The sequence below is a fragment of the Magnolia sinica genome, chromosome 10, assembly GCF_029962835.1.
Source record: "Magnolia sinica isolate HGM2019 chromosome 10, MsV1, whole genome shotgun sequence".
NCBI classification, from domain to species: Eukaryota; Viridiplantae; Streptophyta; class Magnoliopsida; order Magnoliales; family Magnoliaceae; genus Magnolia; species Magnolia sinica.
Window position 1 is genome coordinate 44,311,883 of NC_080582.1, and position 20,185 is coordinate 44,332,067.

Consider the following 20,185-nt stretch of genomic DNA (forward strand, 5'->3'; position numbering starts at 1 on the left):
CCTTTCTCAATCCGTTCACATGGTATCGAAGCAAAATCAATTCAGGCATCGATCTCTTCCTTCTTCTTCAACGTTTCTTCTCTTTTCTTTTTCTTTTTTGTTTTGAGGTGTAAGTCTAAGGTCATTGGGGGCTAATATACACGAATCTCTCTCCCGCCGTATGGTAGGCTGTGTAACCGTGTCTTGTGAATGTGTGTGAGGCCCACTTTCATATGGGTCCACATGATGGACAAAAGTGAAGTATCGTGTGTTTATGGCCAGATTTGTGATCGGATTTGAGATTGAAAAGGTGTTGAAGGTAAACATTGCAGGGGTTAAAGAATCAATGTTCGTGTGAAGGTGTTGAAGCAAGAAGTTTCATCAAGCAAACGTGTTTGTTGATATGCATTGGTTTCTGAAATGTGTCGGTTAGGTTAAAAAAAAGTTATTCACTCCCTGGGTGTATGATTTCTCCTTATCAATGGATGTCAAGAATGAAACTAGAGTCTTTAGTCTCCATTTGAGTCCATGAACTTTCATATTTCATCAACTAAACTCAATAGAACAAATTACACATAGTGGGTCACATCAGTAGTGGTATTCCTTACGGGTAAAAGGAAATTAAAACATATGACTTCCCCTAAACCTGACAAAAGTTCAATACAGTACAAAGATTGGGTGGCAGAAGATGCCCAAATTAGGGCTTTGTTATGGAATAGTATGGAGCCTCAGATTAACGCAAATGTTATCTTTTTCAAGACAGCGATGGAGGTCTGGGATAACCTTAAGGAGATGTATTTAAGGGAAAAGAACTTGGATCTATGAGTTACTTAAGTATTTTCCCTCTTCAAAAAGGAGATAAGAGCACCTGAGAGTATTATTTTGCCTCATGAGGCATATGAGAGGAATTAAACATATACCAGCCACTATCTACAAATTGTGAGATTGCGATTACAGAAAGAGGAATTCCTAGTTTTCAAACTTCTCTCTGGTCTTCATCCCAACTTTAAGCTTGTCTGAGCTCAAGGTAGCGAGATCCCATCAACTACTAAGGCTTTTTCTCGTGTTTAGCATGCCGTCAATGTCAAGAGTTCATCTTCGTCAAAGGGGGAAAGAAATGGGAGAAATAGTGGTGGTGGTCGTGGTCATATGGTCATTTTGGAGGTAGAGATACGAGGGCAGGTTGCTCTACAGGCCGAAATAATTGGGGAGATTTCAGTGGTAATTGCGGCTGTCTGTGGGAGATGATGTTGCACTCATTGTGGCCTTAGTAACCACAAAATAGACACAAGTTGGGATCTTATTGGTAGGCCTACCCAGGCAAATCAAGTTTGTTCCTCTGGTAATGGCATGGAGGGTTGTCTCCAAGCCTATCTTCTCCACTTTTTTTGTTGGAAAGATGCCTATCTTCTCCACTTTTGAGCCTAGTACTTTAAATGATACAGTTACACTATCCAAAAAAAAAAATATTCAGATTTATGAAGGATAGCTCCACCTACACATACCCTGGGCCGTTAACTCGAGAGCTTTTGAGATCATATGAGTGGTAGCATAGTGTGTTATCTCAGTTAGTAGCACAGTCGTCATTTGTCTTTAGTCACATTAGTGTATGGTACTCCAACCGTGTATTTGGGTTGGGTATAGCCTGTCCTACCCCCGGTCGCTTTCATTGTCATCAGTACATTACATTCCTAAATTTCCTTTGAGTTTGTTATCAGTAAGTTAAAGTTCCTTAAATTGCTCTGTCACATTTTATCCTTCTTATTATCTAAAGACGGGAAGGATGATTGGTGGAGGCCATGAAGCAAATGGACTCTATTATCTCAATCATGAAACAACTGATGTTGCATTGCAAACATACATGTCTCCTCATTAATGGTATTCCACGCTCCATCATCCCTCCTTAAATAGTTTGAAGAATGTAATCCCATCATCATCACATGTGTCTAGGTTAGAAAGCGGGGCCTGTGATTTGAGTAAATACCATAAGAGTATCTTTTCTTTCTCGGCTAGACAAGAAAAGTGATTACTTTGTTTAATATATTTTGATATTTTGGGGGTCAATTCATCTTACTAGTTTATATGTTTTCAAGTACTTTATTACTTTTGTGGATGATTATTCACGTATGACATGGCTATATCTGATGAAAGATCAATCAAAAGTGTTTTCCTACTTTAAAGAATTTCACATGGAAGCACTCAATTCAATTCTAGAGTAGTGTTCTACATTCAAATAATGCCAGAAAATATTTATCTCATGAATTTAATTTATGCCTTTCATCTCATGGCACACTCATCACAACAAATTGGGGTAATGGAACGAAAGAATCATCAATTACTTGAGGTTGCTAGAGCCTCGTTGATGAATGTGAAGGTTCTGAACAAGGGGCTATCAAGTGCATCTTTCTTGGGTTCTCTCATATCCAATGTGAATATTAATGTTATAACCCTCTTTTAGAGACGTTATGTATCAGTCGATGTCACATTCTTTGCACAAAATCCATATTTCTCTAAGGAAGAAAAGTCTTTACAAATTGAAGAGAGCTCCATAGCTACTCTTTACATCGTATTGAATATTGCTAATAGAGTTGAGGAGATGTCTATGCAATGTGCAAAACCGCCTTTATAGGTTTACTCGAGACGTTCTAAACATAGAGATAGCGTACATATAATCATGGCTTCTACCAATCCTCCTGATCCATTAGAAGATCATCATTCTTCTAAGTTTGTGCCTACACCATCAGATGAAGGTAATATATCCATTGTTGTTCGTAAGGGTATTCGTTCATGTACGCACCGTCCTATATCCAACTTCGTTTCATTCAATAGTTTATCTCCATCATTTTGACAATTTGCTTTGTCTCTGTCGTCTATGTCCATTCCTTGTTCTTTTCAAGAGGCTCTAAGTTGTGATCGGGTGGAAATGAGCTATGGAAGAAGATTTGGTTGCATTATATCATAATCAAACTTTGAAGTTAAATGAACTACCTCATGGAAATCGTGCAGTTGGGTGCAAATGGGTGTATACAGTAAAATACAACCCTGATGGCTCAGTGTATCATTTAAAAGCTCGGTTAGCGGCCAAAGGATACTCTCAAACCCTTGCAGTCGACTACTCAGAGACCTCACCTGTATCAAAGCTTTACTCAACACAAGTAGTTATTTCTATTGCTACAAATTTAGCTTGGTCATTATATCAACTTGATGTGAAGAAAGCTTTTCTTTATAAAGATCTACTTGAAGAAGTTTACGTAGAACAACCACCTGGGCTTGTTGCTTAGGAGAGTCACATAAGGTATGTCGTCTCAAAAAAATCAATTTATAGGTCAAAAGAGTCTCCAAGAGCTTGATTCAACAAGGTACTATTCAAGTTTGGGTGAAATATAGCCTGGCTGACCATTTTGTTTTTGTTAGGCAAAGTGAGACAAGCATTATTGTGTTGGTTGTATATGTAGACAACATCCTTATCATAGGTAATGACAATCAAGGTGTGTCGTATCGGTTTCGGTGAGCACCAATACACCCCCCGAACGGTCTTTTTTCTTTAAAAAATGAAAAAAATGTGGAAATTTTTTCAATTATTTAGAGAATTCCAAATACATATTCTCCTTTTGTTTTAATATTATGTAGTTATAGTCCACTCTTTGGTGAGAATGTTGTCCCGGTCTATCTGTTGAATTTATAAAACCTGACATCCTTGGGACTGACTGCAAAACTCCTATATTTAACTTCTTAACTATATATTAGCATGAATGTAATATCGAAAGATCTCACATTTGTAAGGTATTGCTATTATTTACTGTATTAGTATATTACCTACCTCGCATGCATCAGCCTGAATTTGTCCAGACTCTAGAGACTTTCATCTTGTCTGGTGACTCATGTCTTGTCATCCTCGAGAAAAAAAAAATAGTATTATTTGATTAATTCCCTTGTAATTTGATTGTGCCTACCTTGATGGTTAGTCAAAGGAGTTATTTTAATCACAAGTTGGGCAGTGTGTGCTTAGTAAGCAGTGTCTATGGGTGAAGAAGAGTTTGCTTATGTGAATGTGTGTAGAATACATAGTAAAAATTCACCAATCACCACCAGAATGGAAATCCGTTTGCTTGTGCTTTCAAGACCTCCACGTCCTCATCATCATCGAGTTACAGCTATGCAACAGGTGCTACATATCCGAAATAACCAGAACCCGAAGGAAAGAGCAAGGTAACAAAACCTACAGATGATCGACCCTTATTGGGCATCTACTTGGTCGACCCCAACCCCAACCCCGAGTAAGAATATCCACCGACTGCTAGCTGTAGTCATAGCCACCAGGTCCACCATAGCTGTGTTGTTGCTCATACTCGTACTGCTGAGAGTGAGATTGGACGACAAATAAGTCGGATTTGGATCCGGATACATGCATCCATATGGAGCATTCCGATTATGACTAGTCCAACACAAAAGTGGCCCAACAAGTTCTGTATACTGCCAATGGTCGTATCCATATTCATATCTATATTGTCCATAAGCCGTTTGATGTACTCTAGGACCTCCTGGTGCTACATCTGCTTCAAGGCAACTAGTGCCAACCTCCCCATGATGCCTCCCCTGGTTGGTCGTATCGTAACTTAGTACAGTTATAAGGCTAGCCTAATGTACCCCGTCGATGCTCATCAAACACAATCTATGGACAGTCGCAATGTGTTAAGCAACACCAGAAGTGGGACCAGTAGCGCATCATCATCATCACTACCATGATCATCTGTCTTAGTTTCGATGTTGTTGCTTGCACTCTTCTTCGGGGTCAAAATCTACCCCCTATTTAGGTCCAAGACTGTTGCACAACTCTCTTGCTATGCAGCGTGGATCACTAGGTCGTCCACCTCAACTTCTTCATTGTCCTCTTCTACCTATTTCTCCCTTTGTTCTAACCAAGACAAACAACTCCTTATCATCATAAATGCTCTCCAAGTTTTTTGGACAGAAGTCACACTAATCGAGTAGATTTGCCACACACCTTGCATTCCGCAATCTTAGCTTCATGTTGTAGTGCATGTTGACGAGTTGATCCAACATCCTAATCTGCAATCTATTCTTATTATTTGAATGGATGAGTACAAAACAAATCATGTTTCTCTCGCAGCTTGAAGTTGTCTTGCTCAAAACAGTGATCGCATTTGTTTTAAGAGCCCTAGTGCTTTCTCCAAAATACACCCACTAATCGGCTGAAGGTGTCTGCTTAACTGCCCTTTGTATAAGAACATCTCCAAAGCTACCCTCGTAACATATATTTCCAATTCGTTCAATGCCCTTATCTACTGCCCCCGTAAAGTGCATATATAATGCAGGGGCATTTTCACACCGGGCTCGAGTGGAGTAGCCTGTGGGATGCAGGGACACACTCAGGGTGGGCGGCCCGTGTGAGGCAGTACCCAGGTAATTTGGGGCCCACAAGGGGTCCGACCGAGATCCTAACCCATGAGATGTGGGGCTTGGGCTATGAGATAAAGGGATTGATTCGTCATGCTCTAACAGTTCGGGCTTTTAGAGCAAGTGGTTAATTATCATGCATCAAATATGCAGGGGCATTTTCACACCAGGCTTGAGTGGGGTAGCCTGTGGGATGCGGGGACACATTTGGGGTGGGCGGCCCGTGTGAGGCGGGTGGCTAGTGTGAGGCGGTACCCATGTGACGTGGGGCCCACGAGAGGGGTTCAGCCGAGGTCCTAAATCCATGTGATGTGGGGCCAAGGCTATGAAATAAAGGGATTAATTCGCCATGCTTTATCAATTCGAGCTTTTAGAGTAAGTGGTTAATTATCCTGCATCAAAGTGGTGTCAGAGCAGGAGGTCTCGTATTCAAGACTCCTCACAAGGGGTGATTAATGCAGGGGCATTTTCACACCAGGCTCAAGTGGGGTAGCCTGTGGGATGCGGGGACACACTCGGGGTGGGCGGCCCGTGTGAAGCCGTACCCATGTGATGTGGGGCCCACGAGGGGGTTCGGCCGAGGTCTTAACTCATGCGATGTGGGGCCTGAGCTATAGGATAAAGGGATTAATTCGCCATGCTCTATTAGTTCAAGTCTTAAAGCAAGTGGTTAATTGTCCTCCATCAATATATTTCCAATTCGTTCAATGCCCTTATTTGCTTATCTAAGTCAGGCTCTAATCTCTTTATCACTTCTTCAGCCCGACACAAACCTCGTTATCCTCAACAAATGATTGGGCATATCTAAATCCCCAATTTAGATATAACCCGCTGCATAAAGATCATGGTGAAGTTGTTTCGTTCGGCGCTTGTCGATTATCTTTTAGCAATCAGTGTAATGTTTACAATCACGATGAACGCCAATTTCGCTTTATCTATGGCATCATAAAGGTAGCCCAGTGTAGGTGTCTCGTCGAATTCAACAAGACGGAGCACCTTGATTAATGGGTCCATCATCTTGAGGATATTTACAACCTTCTTCCAATATTTGTTGTCCTTGAAGGTCGCCACAATCTCAACAGGTGTCCCTGATGACTTCTACCTATGTTTGTGTCAAGCCACACACAAGAAGCAAACATCTCGCCTAACTCTGCCAAATGTTGGTATAAACTCTCAAGGGCTAAAACGTTCATTGCAAATCTAGTTGTCACAAACCTAAGTAGCTATATCCCATTTGTAAACTTCCTCATTATAGTGATTAGTTAATTAAGATTGTAAATGAACATCATCACTTGTCTTTCCCTTTTGACCAATGTTGTGACACTCTTTTTTCTTTCCAATAACTTATAATATAAGATTGATGCAATGTGCAACACACAATGACCAACATATGTGGTCTCTTCAGCACCGACATTCTTTCCACATACTAGTATGTTGCTTGATTATCAATCATAATCTGCACCACATTCTCCTCTCCAATCTCATCCACCATCTTATCCATTATAGCGAAAAATATACAACACTTTTATTGCATCAGATGCATTTATTGATTTTTGTAACACCATTCCCAAGTGAAAGTATGCCATGAAGTTGATCATACGATGTGTAGTTATGGCAATCCAGCTATCACACATAATCATGCATTCTCTAGTCTGTCATATGGGTCTAAAGGTAGCCACATATACCTCCAAACCTTGATACTCCACTTTTGTCCTTTTCTCCCTTTTATCCTTAGTCGTGGGTGTATCAACTCCTTTGCCTACTTCCACCACTACATTGATTACCACTTGCCAGTACAAAGAGTTGACAACATCTAGGGGTATGTTCTCATGTCCTTCTGTTTTGTCATCTCCTTTCTAAATAAAATTAGATCACAAGAGGGTCTCCCAAGCTCCACCACATCCACATCATCAGCCACAGGGGAACACATGGTCACCCGTCGGCTGCTAAAGACACACCGTAATCCACCAAACACCTACTTCCACTAGCAATCAAACCACCTCCTGCTTCATGGACGACCCCCCCCCCCCCAAACAAAAAAAAAGCACCGACAGTCTTCTCTCTCTCTCTCTCTCTCTCTCTCTCTCTCTCTCTCTCTCATTGTCACCTCCCAATCCGGATCATCATCAGAGTCAACATTCTTCTCATCATCAACGCCCATACAATGAAGACCAAAGACCTATCGAGCTGCTTCAAGAGCATCCAGCTTCTTTTTTCTACATGACAGCTTTTTTCCCTTCAACTCTCTCAAATTTTGTTGCATCATGTTCATTATCTCTCTTGGCACATTGTTGCACCTTGCAACATGGCCCTTTGATGGGTCAAATGCTGTTTAAGTCTATGATTCCACCAGTTATCACCATACGACAATAATTGCACTTCATTTTGAGCCTAGTACCACCCACCCTCTCACAATGTTACCATCTGATATCCTCACTTCCTGGTTGGCCAACCATTATCTTACTACTAAAGTTTAAAGCAAAGTTTAAATGAAACTCTAACATATAAAGTAAACGAAAGTCAAAAGTGTTCAACTAAAGTATAGAGTAAATCGTAAACAAGAACAAATCAAGCTCCTCAACTGCCTAAAATATAAACATATAATCACTACTCATTTGAAAATAAGAAAAAAAAAAAATGTTATCAATAATCCAAAATCAACACATGGATATGTACATGTACTCCTACATCAATTGGAACCATCCACACCCAACATCAATTTAAAAAAATAAGTTTTTTAACCATTTTTCCGAAAAAGTCGCTATTCATCCAAAAATAATAATAATAATAAATAGCAATAATCCATAATCAATACATGGATGTGTACATCTACTCAGTGTTCAAAGTATCGGTATCGCTACAAGTTTCGTTGGCTAGGGATATAGAAACAATATCGATATCGCCGATAATATCGCTAATAACCAGAAATGCGAGGAAACATGGGGAAAACGGTGGAATTTTCTATGAAACCTCAGGAGATGTTAAAATGTACATATTTTCATATTTGGAAATAAAAAAAAATTGCAAAAAGAATGCATACATAACAAGTTTCCATTTAATGGGGCCTAAACGCATGTGTTGTTGTAAGAAATCAGTCCAACCATCCCATCCTGCCTATTTAACCATCCAACCTTCCATCCAAACATCTATCGATATTGCAAAATAACAACAACACATGATATTTCACCAAGAAATCATCAACAATTGGAAAGGAAACAAAAGATTGTGGTCTCAATATCGCGCATGTTGCGATATCGATAATTTCGAGATATTATCAATATTATCATTGACAAATTGAACACTACATACAACCATGTGCCCATGAAAAAAATTGAAATAAAAGCTTTTCTAATAAATAAAATTTTGATGATATCAACACGTTGGCAATATTATTGAAATATCATTGATATACTTATGATACAAGCATTACCTAGAATTTACATAGTCAAAAATATTGGCAATACATTGGCGATATTGATGCATTGGCAATACAAGCGACACCTAGAATTTACATAGTTGAAAATATTGGCGACTACATTAGCGATATTGATACGTTGGTGATACTTACGATACATTGATACTACCTGGAATTTCTGATACTACCAGTGTTATCAGTATCACTACCAGTGTTATTAGTATCGCTGAGCTGGAGATAAAGATAATATCGGAGATATTTCGATAATATCGGAGATAATTCGAACACCGCATCTACTCATCCTATATCAATTGTAACCATCCACACCAAATATCAATTAATGAAATAATTTTTTACCATTTTTTCCGGAAAAGGTCAATATTCACCCAAAAATAAGAAAAATAAAAAATATACGAAATGCTACCAATGTGTGGTTATGTAAACCACCCACACCCAACATCAATTAAAAATAATTTTTATACCATTTTTCAGAAGAAAAAAATCACTATTCATTCGAAAATAAGGGAAAAAAAAAAAAGAGGAAATGCTATCAATAATCCAAAATCAACACATGTTTATGTACGCCTACTCATCCTACATCAATTGGAACTATCCATACCAGCATTAATTAAAAATATAACTTGTTTACCATTTTTTTAATAAATAAATAAATAGAAGAAAATAGGAAATGCTATCAATAACCCAAAATTAACACATGGTTATGTACATCTTACTTACCCAACATCAATTGAAACAATCCACAGCCAATATCATTTAAAAGAAATAAAAAAATTTACCATTTTTTTCCAAAAAAGTCAACATTTATCTGAAAAAATAATAAAAAATAAGAAACAATATTTATAATCCAAAATCAACATATGGTTTTGTACATCTCTACTCATCCTACATCAATTACCATCCACCCCCAACATTAATTAGAAAATAATAAATTTTTACCTTCTTTCGAAAAAATTAATATTCATCCGAGAATTTAAAAAATTACAAAACAAAAAAAAAAAAAAAAATTGTAATCAATAATTCAAAATCAACACATGGTTATGTACATCTACTGATTCTACTCATCCTACATCACTTTGAACCATCCACACCGAACATCAATTAAAAAATATTTTTTTACCATTTTTCATAGAAAGGCATTATTCTTCTGGAAATAAGAAAGTTTAAATAAAAAAAGGAAATGTTATCAATAATCCAAAATCAACACATGGTTATGCACATCTACTCATCCTACATCAATTGGAACCATCCATACTCCACGTGTGTGTGTGTGTGTGTGATTTTAAGTATTTTAAATAAAAACAGCAATTTTCAAAAAAAAAAAAAAAAAAGAAAAGAAAAATATAACCAAATCAACCAAAAATCTACAAAGATGTGGTCGGTTTAATGATTGAATATTCATTCAATTCATTTCCAGTAAGAATTTTTTTTTTTTAAATGCATATATACCTATTATTTTGAATGATCCCCAAAATGGCCCACGGAGGTTCAATTCGCCCAAATTGCTTGATTAAAGTGTTTTAATCTGAAATAACTAGTCATTGGTGGTCAAAATTTGCATTGAAAGGGTTTAGGAAGGAGCTGAAACTGAAAGAAGTGGACAAAGAGGGAGACGGTCCAATATTTAAAGGCAAAAAAAAAAAAAAAAAGGTCATTTTTAGACCATTACGGTTAATGACGACTATTATAGGGGTAAAGGTCATTACTCCCCATAAAGGTTGTTACAGCCACAATAATGGCCATTACAGTCGCAAAATTCTAAGCCCATCCTGATTCCTGATACAACACACCTTGGTGACATAATAGGTATTGATAAGGATTTGGGCCCTCTTCAATATGTCTTGGGCATTGAGGTAGCCAACTCCAATGTGGGCATCAACTTGCCACAACGAAAATAGGTGACGGATTTACTGGATGAGACGGGTCTTGTAGGAGCCAAGCCCACCGAAACTCCCATCAAAACAAATCAAAAACTTGTGGTGGATTAATTGATGACCCAGAAAGATCTCGTCGACTTGTGTGAAAATTAATTTATCAAACAATTACCCAATCTGATATTAGAAATCCTATCAGCGTGGTTAGTCAGTTTATGCAACTCCGCGGGTTCCTTATATGGAGGTCATGCTTCGTATCCTCGAATATTTAAAGGGAGTTCCTAGTCGTGGTATCTTTTACAAGCAGAATGGTCATCTTCGAGTGGAAAGATATTCTGATGCAAATTGGGTTGGTTCTCCATCTGAGAAGCGATCAACATATGGCTACTGTACTTTTGCAGGTGGTAATCTTGTTACATGGAAGATTAAGAAGCAAAGTGTTGTGGCACGTTGAAGAAATGATGTGGAATCCAGAGCAATGGTCGATGCAACATATGGATTTATTTGGCTAAAAACATTATGGGTGAACTTGGGTTTATAGTTGAAGTTCCTATGAAGTTGTATTATGATAATCAAACAGCCTCTCATATTGCCAATAACCCCATCTATCATGAGAAGACTAAGCACATCAAAGTTTATTGCCACTTCATATGGGACAAAGTTGTAGCTAAGGAAAATTGCACGTTCATTAAAGTCCCAAGTTCAAATGCCAAATATATTTACGAGAGTTCTATGTCCATCTCTTTATCAAGTAGGGCATTCATAATATATATGTAGGGCATTCATGATATATATGCTCTAACTTAAGGGGAAAATGTTATCAAATGTGAATCTTTGTTATTATACGGCCCCTTCTTACGCCCATCTAGGCTAAGGGCCTAATGGGTATTTTTGCTTTTGTTATTAATGGTATTCTTGTAAATATTGAAAACTATGTTAAGAGACTTGACAGAAGTAGGTAATCCGCATTCTCTTTCTCCCATTTCTTCTCTTTCCTCCTTTCTCAATCCATACACAGAAATCATTAAGTTTTTAGTGATGCCTTTCATAAACTTATCTACCCTACTAGTACTGGCCCATTATTGGCCCACTTAGTTTCTTCATGCTAGAATCAACCAAGCAGGATTTGCTGCAGAAAATTTTGTTGTTTCCCTCCAGCCATAAGCTCCAAACAATAGCATGGAGCAATAATTTCCAACGCAACCACCCAACTGGACCAAAAACAGGATTTTGCCACCTAGAAATTAGGCCTTCGATTGTCTTTGGCATCAACAGCACAACTCCAAAGAACTCAAATAAGCAAGATCAGACTGTCTGCTACAGGATGAAGATGGGATATGACTCTTCAAAGCCATAACAAATTGACCACATATTTGGAAGAGAGACACTGTGAAATCAAGTCTTTCGTCGTCTCTAGCATCTGTCAAACAACTCCAAAGTGCTCAAATAGACAAGACCATACTTTCCCAGCGAGGATGCAGTGGATGAGAAGATGGAGAACTGACTCTTCACTCTTCAGAGGCATATCACATTGAAGACATTACTCGGAAGCATTGTTCAGAGTATCCCCAAGATTATCCGTATCTCCAACTCAGTGATACCGATAACACAAGTATTATCAAAAATTCTAAGTAATGGTGACATATCGCAAAAGCATCGCCGATGTATTGATGTCACCAATGTTTTCGACTGCAGAAATTCCAATCATCGCTTGTATCACCAATGTATCAGTATCGATCGCCAATGTATTCCCAATAATTTCAATTGTGTAAATTCCAGGTGTCGCTTGTATCCCCAGTGTATCGACGATGTTTCAATAATATACTCAATGTATCGATATCACCAAAAATTTGTTTATTAAAACATGTTTGTAAAAAATGTTTGGATGGATGGATGGGATGGTTGGATGGGTGGATGGATAGATGGATGGATGTTTGGATGATTTGATGATTGGATGGGATGGATGGGATGGATGGGATGGATGAATGGATGGCTGGGTGGGATGGATGGATTGATGGTTGGATGGTTGGATCATCATGTATGTGTATTGCGTCTATATGCTTATTCATGCATGGATGTATAATGTATGAATGCATTATGTATGTTTGTTTGCTTGTTAATTGGTTTAATGAGATAGTGATTGTTGTGTTACCATTGAACTAATTCCTTATGACAACACGTACTTTTGGGCCCAATTAAATTGAAACTTATTATGTATGCATTCTTTTTGCAACTTTTTTATTCTTAAATATACAAATATGTGTATTTTAGCATCTCCTGAAGTTTCATTGAAAAAATTCCATTGTTTTCCCCAATGTTTTCCAGCATTTAAGAAAATTGGCGATATCAATATTGTTTCTGTATCCCCAGCCAGCTAAATTTGTGGTGATACCGATACTTCAAACAGTGCTTGGAAGTTGGAAGAGAGTGACCTTTGCTCTTTGAATGATCTATTATGAGAATTTTGTCCAGCAAGGTTGTCCAGTAAAAAATGCTTCCTTTTAGCAGAACCCCAACAAGCTAAAGCTTGGAGGGACAATTCATAGCATGTTTGAAACCACCCAATAGCAACTTAAAGAATGAGCGTACAGAAAAACAACCATTCGATTCCAAAGTCCAAATTTCCCTGTCCTCACCAGAGCTAGGAATGAGCATACAGAAAACAGCCATTTGATTCCAAAGTCCAAACTCTCCTATCCTCACCATGGCTAGGAATATAAGCTCTCTCTAATTGATGAAGCATATCAGTGAGTGACATAATCCCTTCTTCGCATGGACTTTGGTAAAATTCCAGCACCCAAACGACTTTAAAACTTGAATAGTTGCCCCTTTATTAGATGCAATAGAATATAAGGCTTCATATTTCCTGCAAAAAGGCATGTCACACCATCATCACTTCCCAAAACCAGATATTTTCTTAAAACCCAATCTATATCTGATATGTCACTGTTATAGCTGTTGTGAACTAAAGATATGGCTCTCCAAATAGGTGAACCACTCCTGCATTCACAACATTAATGTCCCAGGCACTTCCAATAAGCCATCTTTGGAAATTAGAATTTTCTTTATAAAAGATTCCTCCTGCTGCTCCAATTTTCTACCACTATTTACCAAGTATAGCTGAGTTCGCCCATCTCAAGGAACTAATCCTCACACCTCCAAGATCTTTGGGCTTGAAAACATCCTTCCACACCATCAAGTGATTCTTACTTGTCTTCATCAACGTTTCACAAAAACTATTTAACAAATTCCAGTTTATCAGCAATCTTACAGGGTCATTGGAAAACAGATAAGAGATACACCCACATGCTAGACAGTACTGCCTTGATCAGAGTTAACCTCCCTCCTAACAAGAGTAAATTGCTTTTCCACACTGCTAGCTTCTACTGAACTCCTTCAATTATGTCATCCCATACTCGTTTTGGAGGTCTACCAACACAAAGAAGGATTTCTTAAATGATTAATTGGAAGCTTAGCAACAATTAAACCATATTTTTAAGACTTCTCTTTTAGAGACAGTGAAATGGACCCCAACAACTTATTCCCACAACATGTCTACCATAATTCCATAAACCACATACCACCAATCAAACACTTCTCCCAAGTCCCCATTTCCATAAACCCATCCCCAGTAGCACACCCCTCAAGCATCCAAGTAGTGTTGAACCCATAACCCGCCTTCCCATCTTTGGATACGGCAATTAAGATAGCCTTCCCTTCATCCAACCAATGTTTTAAATATCGTTATCGCGTAATGTATCGCACCCTTGGGATACGGATAAATATCGATTATCGCATGGGATATATCGGTTGTATCGCGTAATGTATCGCTATTGTTGGGAAACATGAGAACATTGAGAAATTGGTTGAATGTTTTAATGAAACTTCAAGGATTGTTGAAAAAGACATCAATACACACACAGAAATCAAAACGTTACAAAAAAAAAAAAAAACTGCACACAATAGGGGCTTCCTTTGTATGGAGTCCTAATATATGTGCTTTCCAACTGAATTGATGAAAGTTTATTCAAAGTCTATTCATATAATTTATAAACGTAAGAAGACATGTATGGAAACACAAACAATACATTCAAAAGCAAAAGAAGAATCACTAGATCGGGTTACATAAATGTTTAATTTTGTGTTTGAATATAAAGATTGCAATTGATTCGTGAGAAATTAATAAATTTGATTTTTTCTCAATTTTCCGCAACTTGACCCATCTCCCCCAAATCTCGAAATCAAAGTTCCAAATCCATATTTTTTCATGGAAAATATGAAGAATAATAGATTTGTAACCTTTGACATTGGTCTAACGTGATTTACAACAAAAACATAAATCAGAAATTGAAAATGCTCACCAGATCGAATAGGTGGGATATATCGGCACTACTTGTGTGTTTCGTATCGCACGGGTGGGATACAAGATATATCGTGGGATATATCGGTTGATATCGTCGATATGTAAAACACTGCATCCAACCATTCCTTCATAAAATAATCAGTAGCATCTTGGAGGGTCAGTCCCTTGTACTCTATCATGGTTGTGACTTATCTAACCAAGGTCCCACATATGACTACTTCTCCTTCTCTAACGCATGAAATGGCACAAAGATTACATGCATAGATCTTGTTCCTATCGAGATTCGAGGGTGACTTGCTGATGTGGCCACTCATCTTTTTCGCGAGGCACCCTATGGAGGTGGCCACTACACAACAGCCTTGGCATCGCCAACCCCACATCCAACCGTCTCTTGCCAGTATTCAATGTATCATTGGTATCAGCCAATATCAGTTGATACTATCGGTATCACACAATGTCAGCACAATATATAGGGGGATCCATATATCAACCAAATATCACAATTTTTCGATACCATGATATATTGCACCACTTCCCCTTATAAAATAATAGCATTTATCAATAGTATTTCCCAAATTTCTTCAAAAGGTCAGAGAAAATAGAAAAAAGTCTGGAAAAAAAAAAAAAGCTCTTTCTACTTCAAGTTTTTGAGTAGAAATTGTTTATAGCTGTATTTTGACAATTCCACTCAAGTTGTTTCAGAACAAAACTTAATTTGGTTGGAGAAATTGCAATCTGAGAGCGGAAACAAGCATAAACCCATTCAGTGAGAAAAGTTACATTATATTTGTTTAAATTAATGTCTTTGCAACAAATTAGGAAAAAATAGTTTTTTACAAGTTGGACTCGAACCTAAGACCTCAACATTTAAACCCGCCCTCTCTACCACTGAGTTGTGTGTTTGAACACATATCACATAATTTTCATGCATTGATGGATTTGAGACAAGGTTTTTCAAATTTAAAGATGGAAAGTGGAATAAATTGGGAAACTTTATAATTCTTTCATTTTCACACTTTTAAAATGCAAGTAGAGTGTGGAACATTTATATGATGACACTTACGACACTTATAGCTGATCTACAGATTGGCCACACTATTTTTATTTTTCAAAAAATACTTTTTAATTGAAAATTCATGAAAATGAATAAAGGTACTCAAAAAAATTTGGGTATTCTTTTTATATGAATATTTGTTTGCATCCAAACAAATAATTTGGTAGAGAAAATTGCAATCTAAAAGGGATTTTGAGACAGACCCAAAAGATGAGAAGAAAAAAAAAAAAAATTGGTTTTCCTTGCTTAACCGCATACTTTGAACACCACAAAGATGAGAGTGAGGAAGGGCATGCAATTCAACGAAGGGTACCAAAAGGTTTCTTGTGAAGTGGAAGGGTCATCCAATGTCCGAATGCACATGGATTTCTATGAAGAATTTGAGTGCCTCAACCTAGAGCTCTACAAGCAGTACCTTGGGATCAACTTGATGGAGCTCACTTATAGTTGAGCTCCAAGAAGAGCCTACCCTTTTGCCCACAAATCGATGAGACGGAGTCTCCTCCCAACAATCGCTATCATCAAGCAGTAAATGGAAGATCGGACATATCTTGAAAGCGCAACACCCACAGATCGTCACACTATTCAACGTCTAGTTGCACAGTTTACAATCAACAGAGGCATCCTTTACAAGTGGTCTTTCAATCAAATCCTATTGTGTTGCATGGACGAAGCCGGAGCACTCAAGATCATGACAGAAGTCCATGAAGGCATATGTGGTCCACGCATGATGGCAAAGAAGATTTTGCAGCTCGGATACAACTAGCTCACCATGGAGACATGCTACTACTAAAATTGCAAAAAATATTCCAAGTGTCAAGAGCATGCCAATCAGATCTGTGCACCAACCTCGGAACTTTACAATCTAACAACTCCAAGGCTATTCTCAATGTGGTGCACGCAGGGGGCAAGGGGAGGCCTTGTGCTCACACCAAGGTATTCTGTATAGGTAACGGTGGCCGTAACAGTCATCACCATTACCGATACGGGTATCAGCCATAAAGGCCGATACAGGGAGGTAGCGACCGTTATGACCCCCATAACAGTTGAAAATTTTATTTTGCCCAAAAAATTTTGAAAAAATATTTAGAAATCCAGAATAATGTAAATATTCCAAATATGTATTCATTTTTTTGTTTTAAATATGTTTATGGTAGTGTGACGGTCCACCCTTTAGTGAAAGTGATGTGTCGAGCTGTCTAGTGAATTTGTGAACATGATTATATATCTTTAATGTTTACACATCACAATCAAGCATTAGAACTAGAAATCATTTTTTTAAAAATGTATAAATACTACTTTTTCAATTTTTTGAAAAACAAAAGGGCCCTTGAAGGCTTCTATTCGCTCAAATCACTTCAATATATGGTTTTAATCTTTAAAACTATAGTAAGAGTGGTCGAAATCTATTATAAAATGATGTAGGAGAGTTTTTGGAATGAGAAAAGCGAAAAAAACAAAAAAAAAAAAAAAAAAGAGGGAAAATGGATTTAAATAGGAAAAAAAAAATTGTTGTTTTTTTACCGTTACAGGGGTAACGGCCGATATGGTCCCAAAAAACCAACCGCCCCGTTTCACCCATGTATCGTTTACCTATACGTATCGGCATTTACGGGAGTATCGTAATGGATATAGAACACCTTGGTTCACACACAAGATAGACCATGGGATTTAATGTTTGCTTCTTTTTTCCTTTGGCCATTAGAATGACTAAAGTAGCCTTCATATGGTTATATGAGAATAAGCCATAACTGAGGGCATAATAGTCATTCCACTTAGCTTAGGGCTTCTCTTTGTTTATGAGCCTATATAAAGCCTCATAATCAGACATGTGAACCACTTTTGCTTGGAGAGAACCAAAATTAGTTTTATGGCATTGTACTTGTTGCTTGGAAGAAGAAGAGATGAAATTGTAACTCTAATATACATTAGAGGATTGTTGGATTTCCCCACAATCAATTTTCTTATTCTTCTTTGATCGACTTGCATCTCAGTTTCTGGCTGTGTTAATTGACAATGATCGCAGCTCAAGAGACAATTTAGAGAAATACAGGGTTGGTGGTCTGATTAGATATGGTCATGGCAAAGTCAAATTGTTCTCTAGCTGGTTGGGGAATGTGACTCTAATGAGGTGGAAACTACAGTCATCCCATCAGTTCTAAGTCATTCAAAGAGTCTTTGAGGACCCAGTCATTGTGGAAGCCCACTATTCCAATGCCATGTCTTGGGCCTCCTAAAAAAAGCATGGACCATGGATATCCTTTTCTCTTCTTCTGTAAATAAAATGTTTTATGGCTTTGAAACTCCAGGTTTTTCTTCTTGTGTACCTCATGAAGGCAATGAGGTAGCCAATTCTATAGCCAAGGATCGTAGAGATAGACCCACTCTTTGTGTTAGCTCCAACCCATTTTATTTGAATGCATCCTTCCTCATCTATAAAAAAGGGATGGAAGGAATCAAAACAACAACACTAAGCAGGAGATAAAAGAATGAATGATCTCACAATATGGTCCACATAAATCCACATGCATATCAAAGTGTCATGTGTCCAAATGGCCGTACATAGCCCAAAAGATAGTAAGAGACATGAACCCATTTTCTGTGATGATAAGCAAAAACCATTCAACTTCACACGAACTAAACAACCATTCCATTTCCCAAAGATGTACCTAAAAACCCATTTCAGTTTTCATCAAAACAAGCTTAATGAAAATTCAAAATTCAATCTCTCATAATAACAAGCGAGACCCAATAGCATTCCTCATGTGGTGATCCAAACTCATTCATTATTTAAATAAGCTACTCATTCACCTCTCATGACAAAAGGAAAAAAGAGCCCATTTCAGTACTCATTAGATTAAAGAAACCCGAATAAAATTCCAGATTATTGCAAGCATGCTTAAATCATTACTTCTCTATTTCAAGAACATAAGCCAGCCCATTACAATTTTCAATTAGGATAGCAGACCCAGATAAGTTTCTCATTTTATTTCAAAAAAGGAAGGCATTTTGGAATTCTGACTCATCATCATTTAAACCTTATCCTAACTAATTGGGATAGGCTACATGAATCATGTTCCGCTCATTCCACTCTATCAAGGGTTGAAATGTCGTATTGTTTGGATTCATAAAGGAAGTTATGGCATAAGTTTCACACCAGCCAACGCAACCCTCCTCCTTTATCCAGGCTTCGAACTGGCAATGAGAGTACATAGGTTGATTAAAATCAAGTGCTATGTAACAGTCTATATTATATAAGTTTTGTGGCTACGACAAACATCTTGGAATTCTGACTATGATTTTAAAATCAAAATCAAAATCAAAATCAAAAAAAAAAAAAAAAAAAAAAAAAAAAAAAAAAAAAAAAAAGAAGAAGAAGAAGAAGAAAAAGATGAGTTTCTTGCCTTTTAAGAGCAGGTACCCTCTGCCGCTTGTCGTCGTGGGTGTTTCCACCGTCAGTTCCTACCTTGCCATCTTCATGTTGCCGCTTCTGCGACATATTTAGTTGTTGTTGTTGTTGATGATGATAGAAAACCAAAAGATTCCAACATAACCCAGAATCCTAATGGCTTTTGGACTTCAAAAGCAGGAATCCATCATCTCTTTTTGCTGCAACTGCCGTTACACGTGAGAAAAATAGAGCCGATATGCTTCTCTCCATCCATCATTTCCGAAACTACCTTCTCATCTCATCCTCATACGAACAGTTTTGAAGAACAGGGACTGCAATCATCTAAACACACCAGCCGTGTGGTCCACCGTTTTCTAATAATAGAAAATTTTACTCCATCTAATCAGGTTCTATCCTCGACATTAGGCCCCACTTGAAGAAGATAAATCCACGGGTCCATCTGTTTTTGAAAATAAACATTCTTGTGGCACCAAGAAGTTTTTAACGGTGGGTATTCAATCAGGCGACCACACCGTTTGAAATTTTGGTTTTGGGAGCAATTTTGCATCGTTCCCATTGGGTGTGGCCCATACCATATTTTAATCTGACGTATTACCGCATGTACGGTCCAAGCTATGGTTATCACCTGATGGACGGAATGGATTTTACATCT

The 20,185-nt window shown here is 37.8% G+C and overlaps 1 protein-coding gene across 2 annotated transcripts in view; it reads right to left on the reverse strand.

Moving 5' to 3' along the window:
• Positions 1-19,885, reverse strand: part of LOC131258339 (calmodulin-binding protein 60 A-like) — a 62,620-nt gene extending 42,735 nt beyond the window's left edge. Inside the window, exons 1-2 of one of the 2 annotated variants that reach the window (XM_058259592.1) lie at positions 19,526-19,552; positions 18,449-18,554 (exon numbers count right to left, since the gene is read on the reverse strand). In XM_058259592.1, the coding sequence (XP_058115575.1) occupies positions 18,449-18,453 (5 nt within the window). In that variant the 5' untranslated portion in view covers positions 18,454-18,554; positions 19,526-19,552. Of the gene's footprint in view, positions 1-18,448; positions 18,555-19,525 lie in introns of both variants that reach the window. The other variant, XM_058259591.1, reaches the window with a different exon arrangement.
• Between the last annotated feature and the right edge of the window lie 300 nt (positions 19,886-20,185).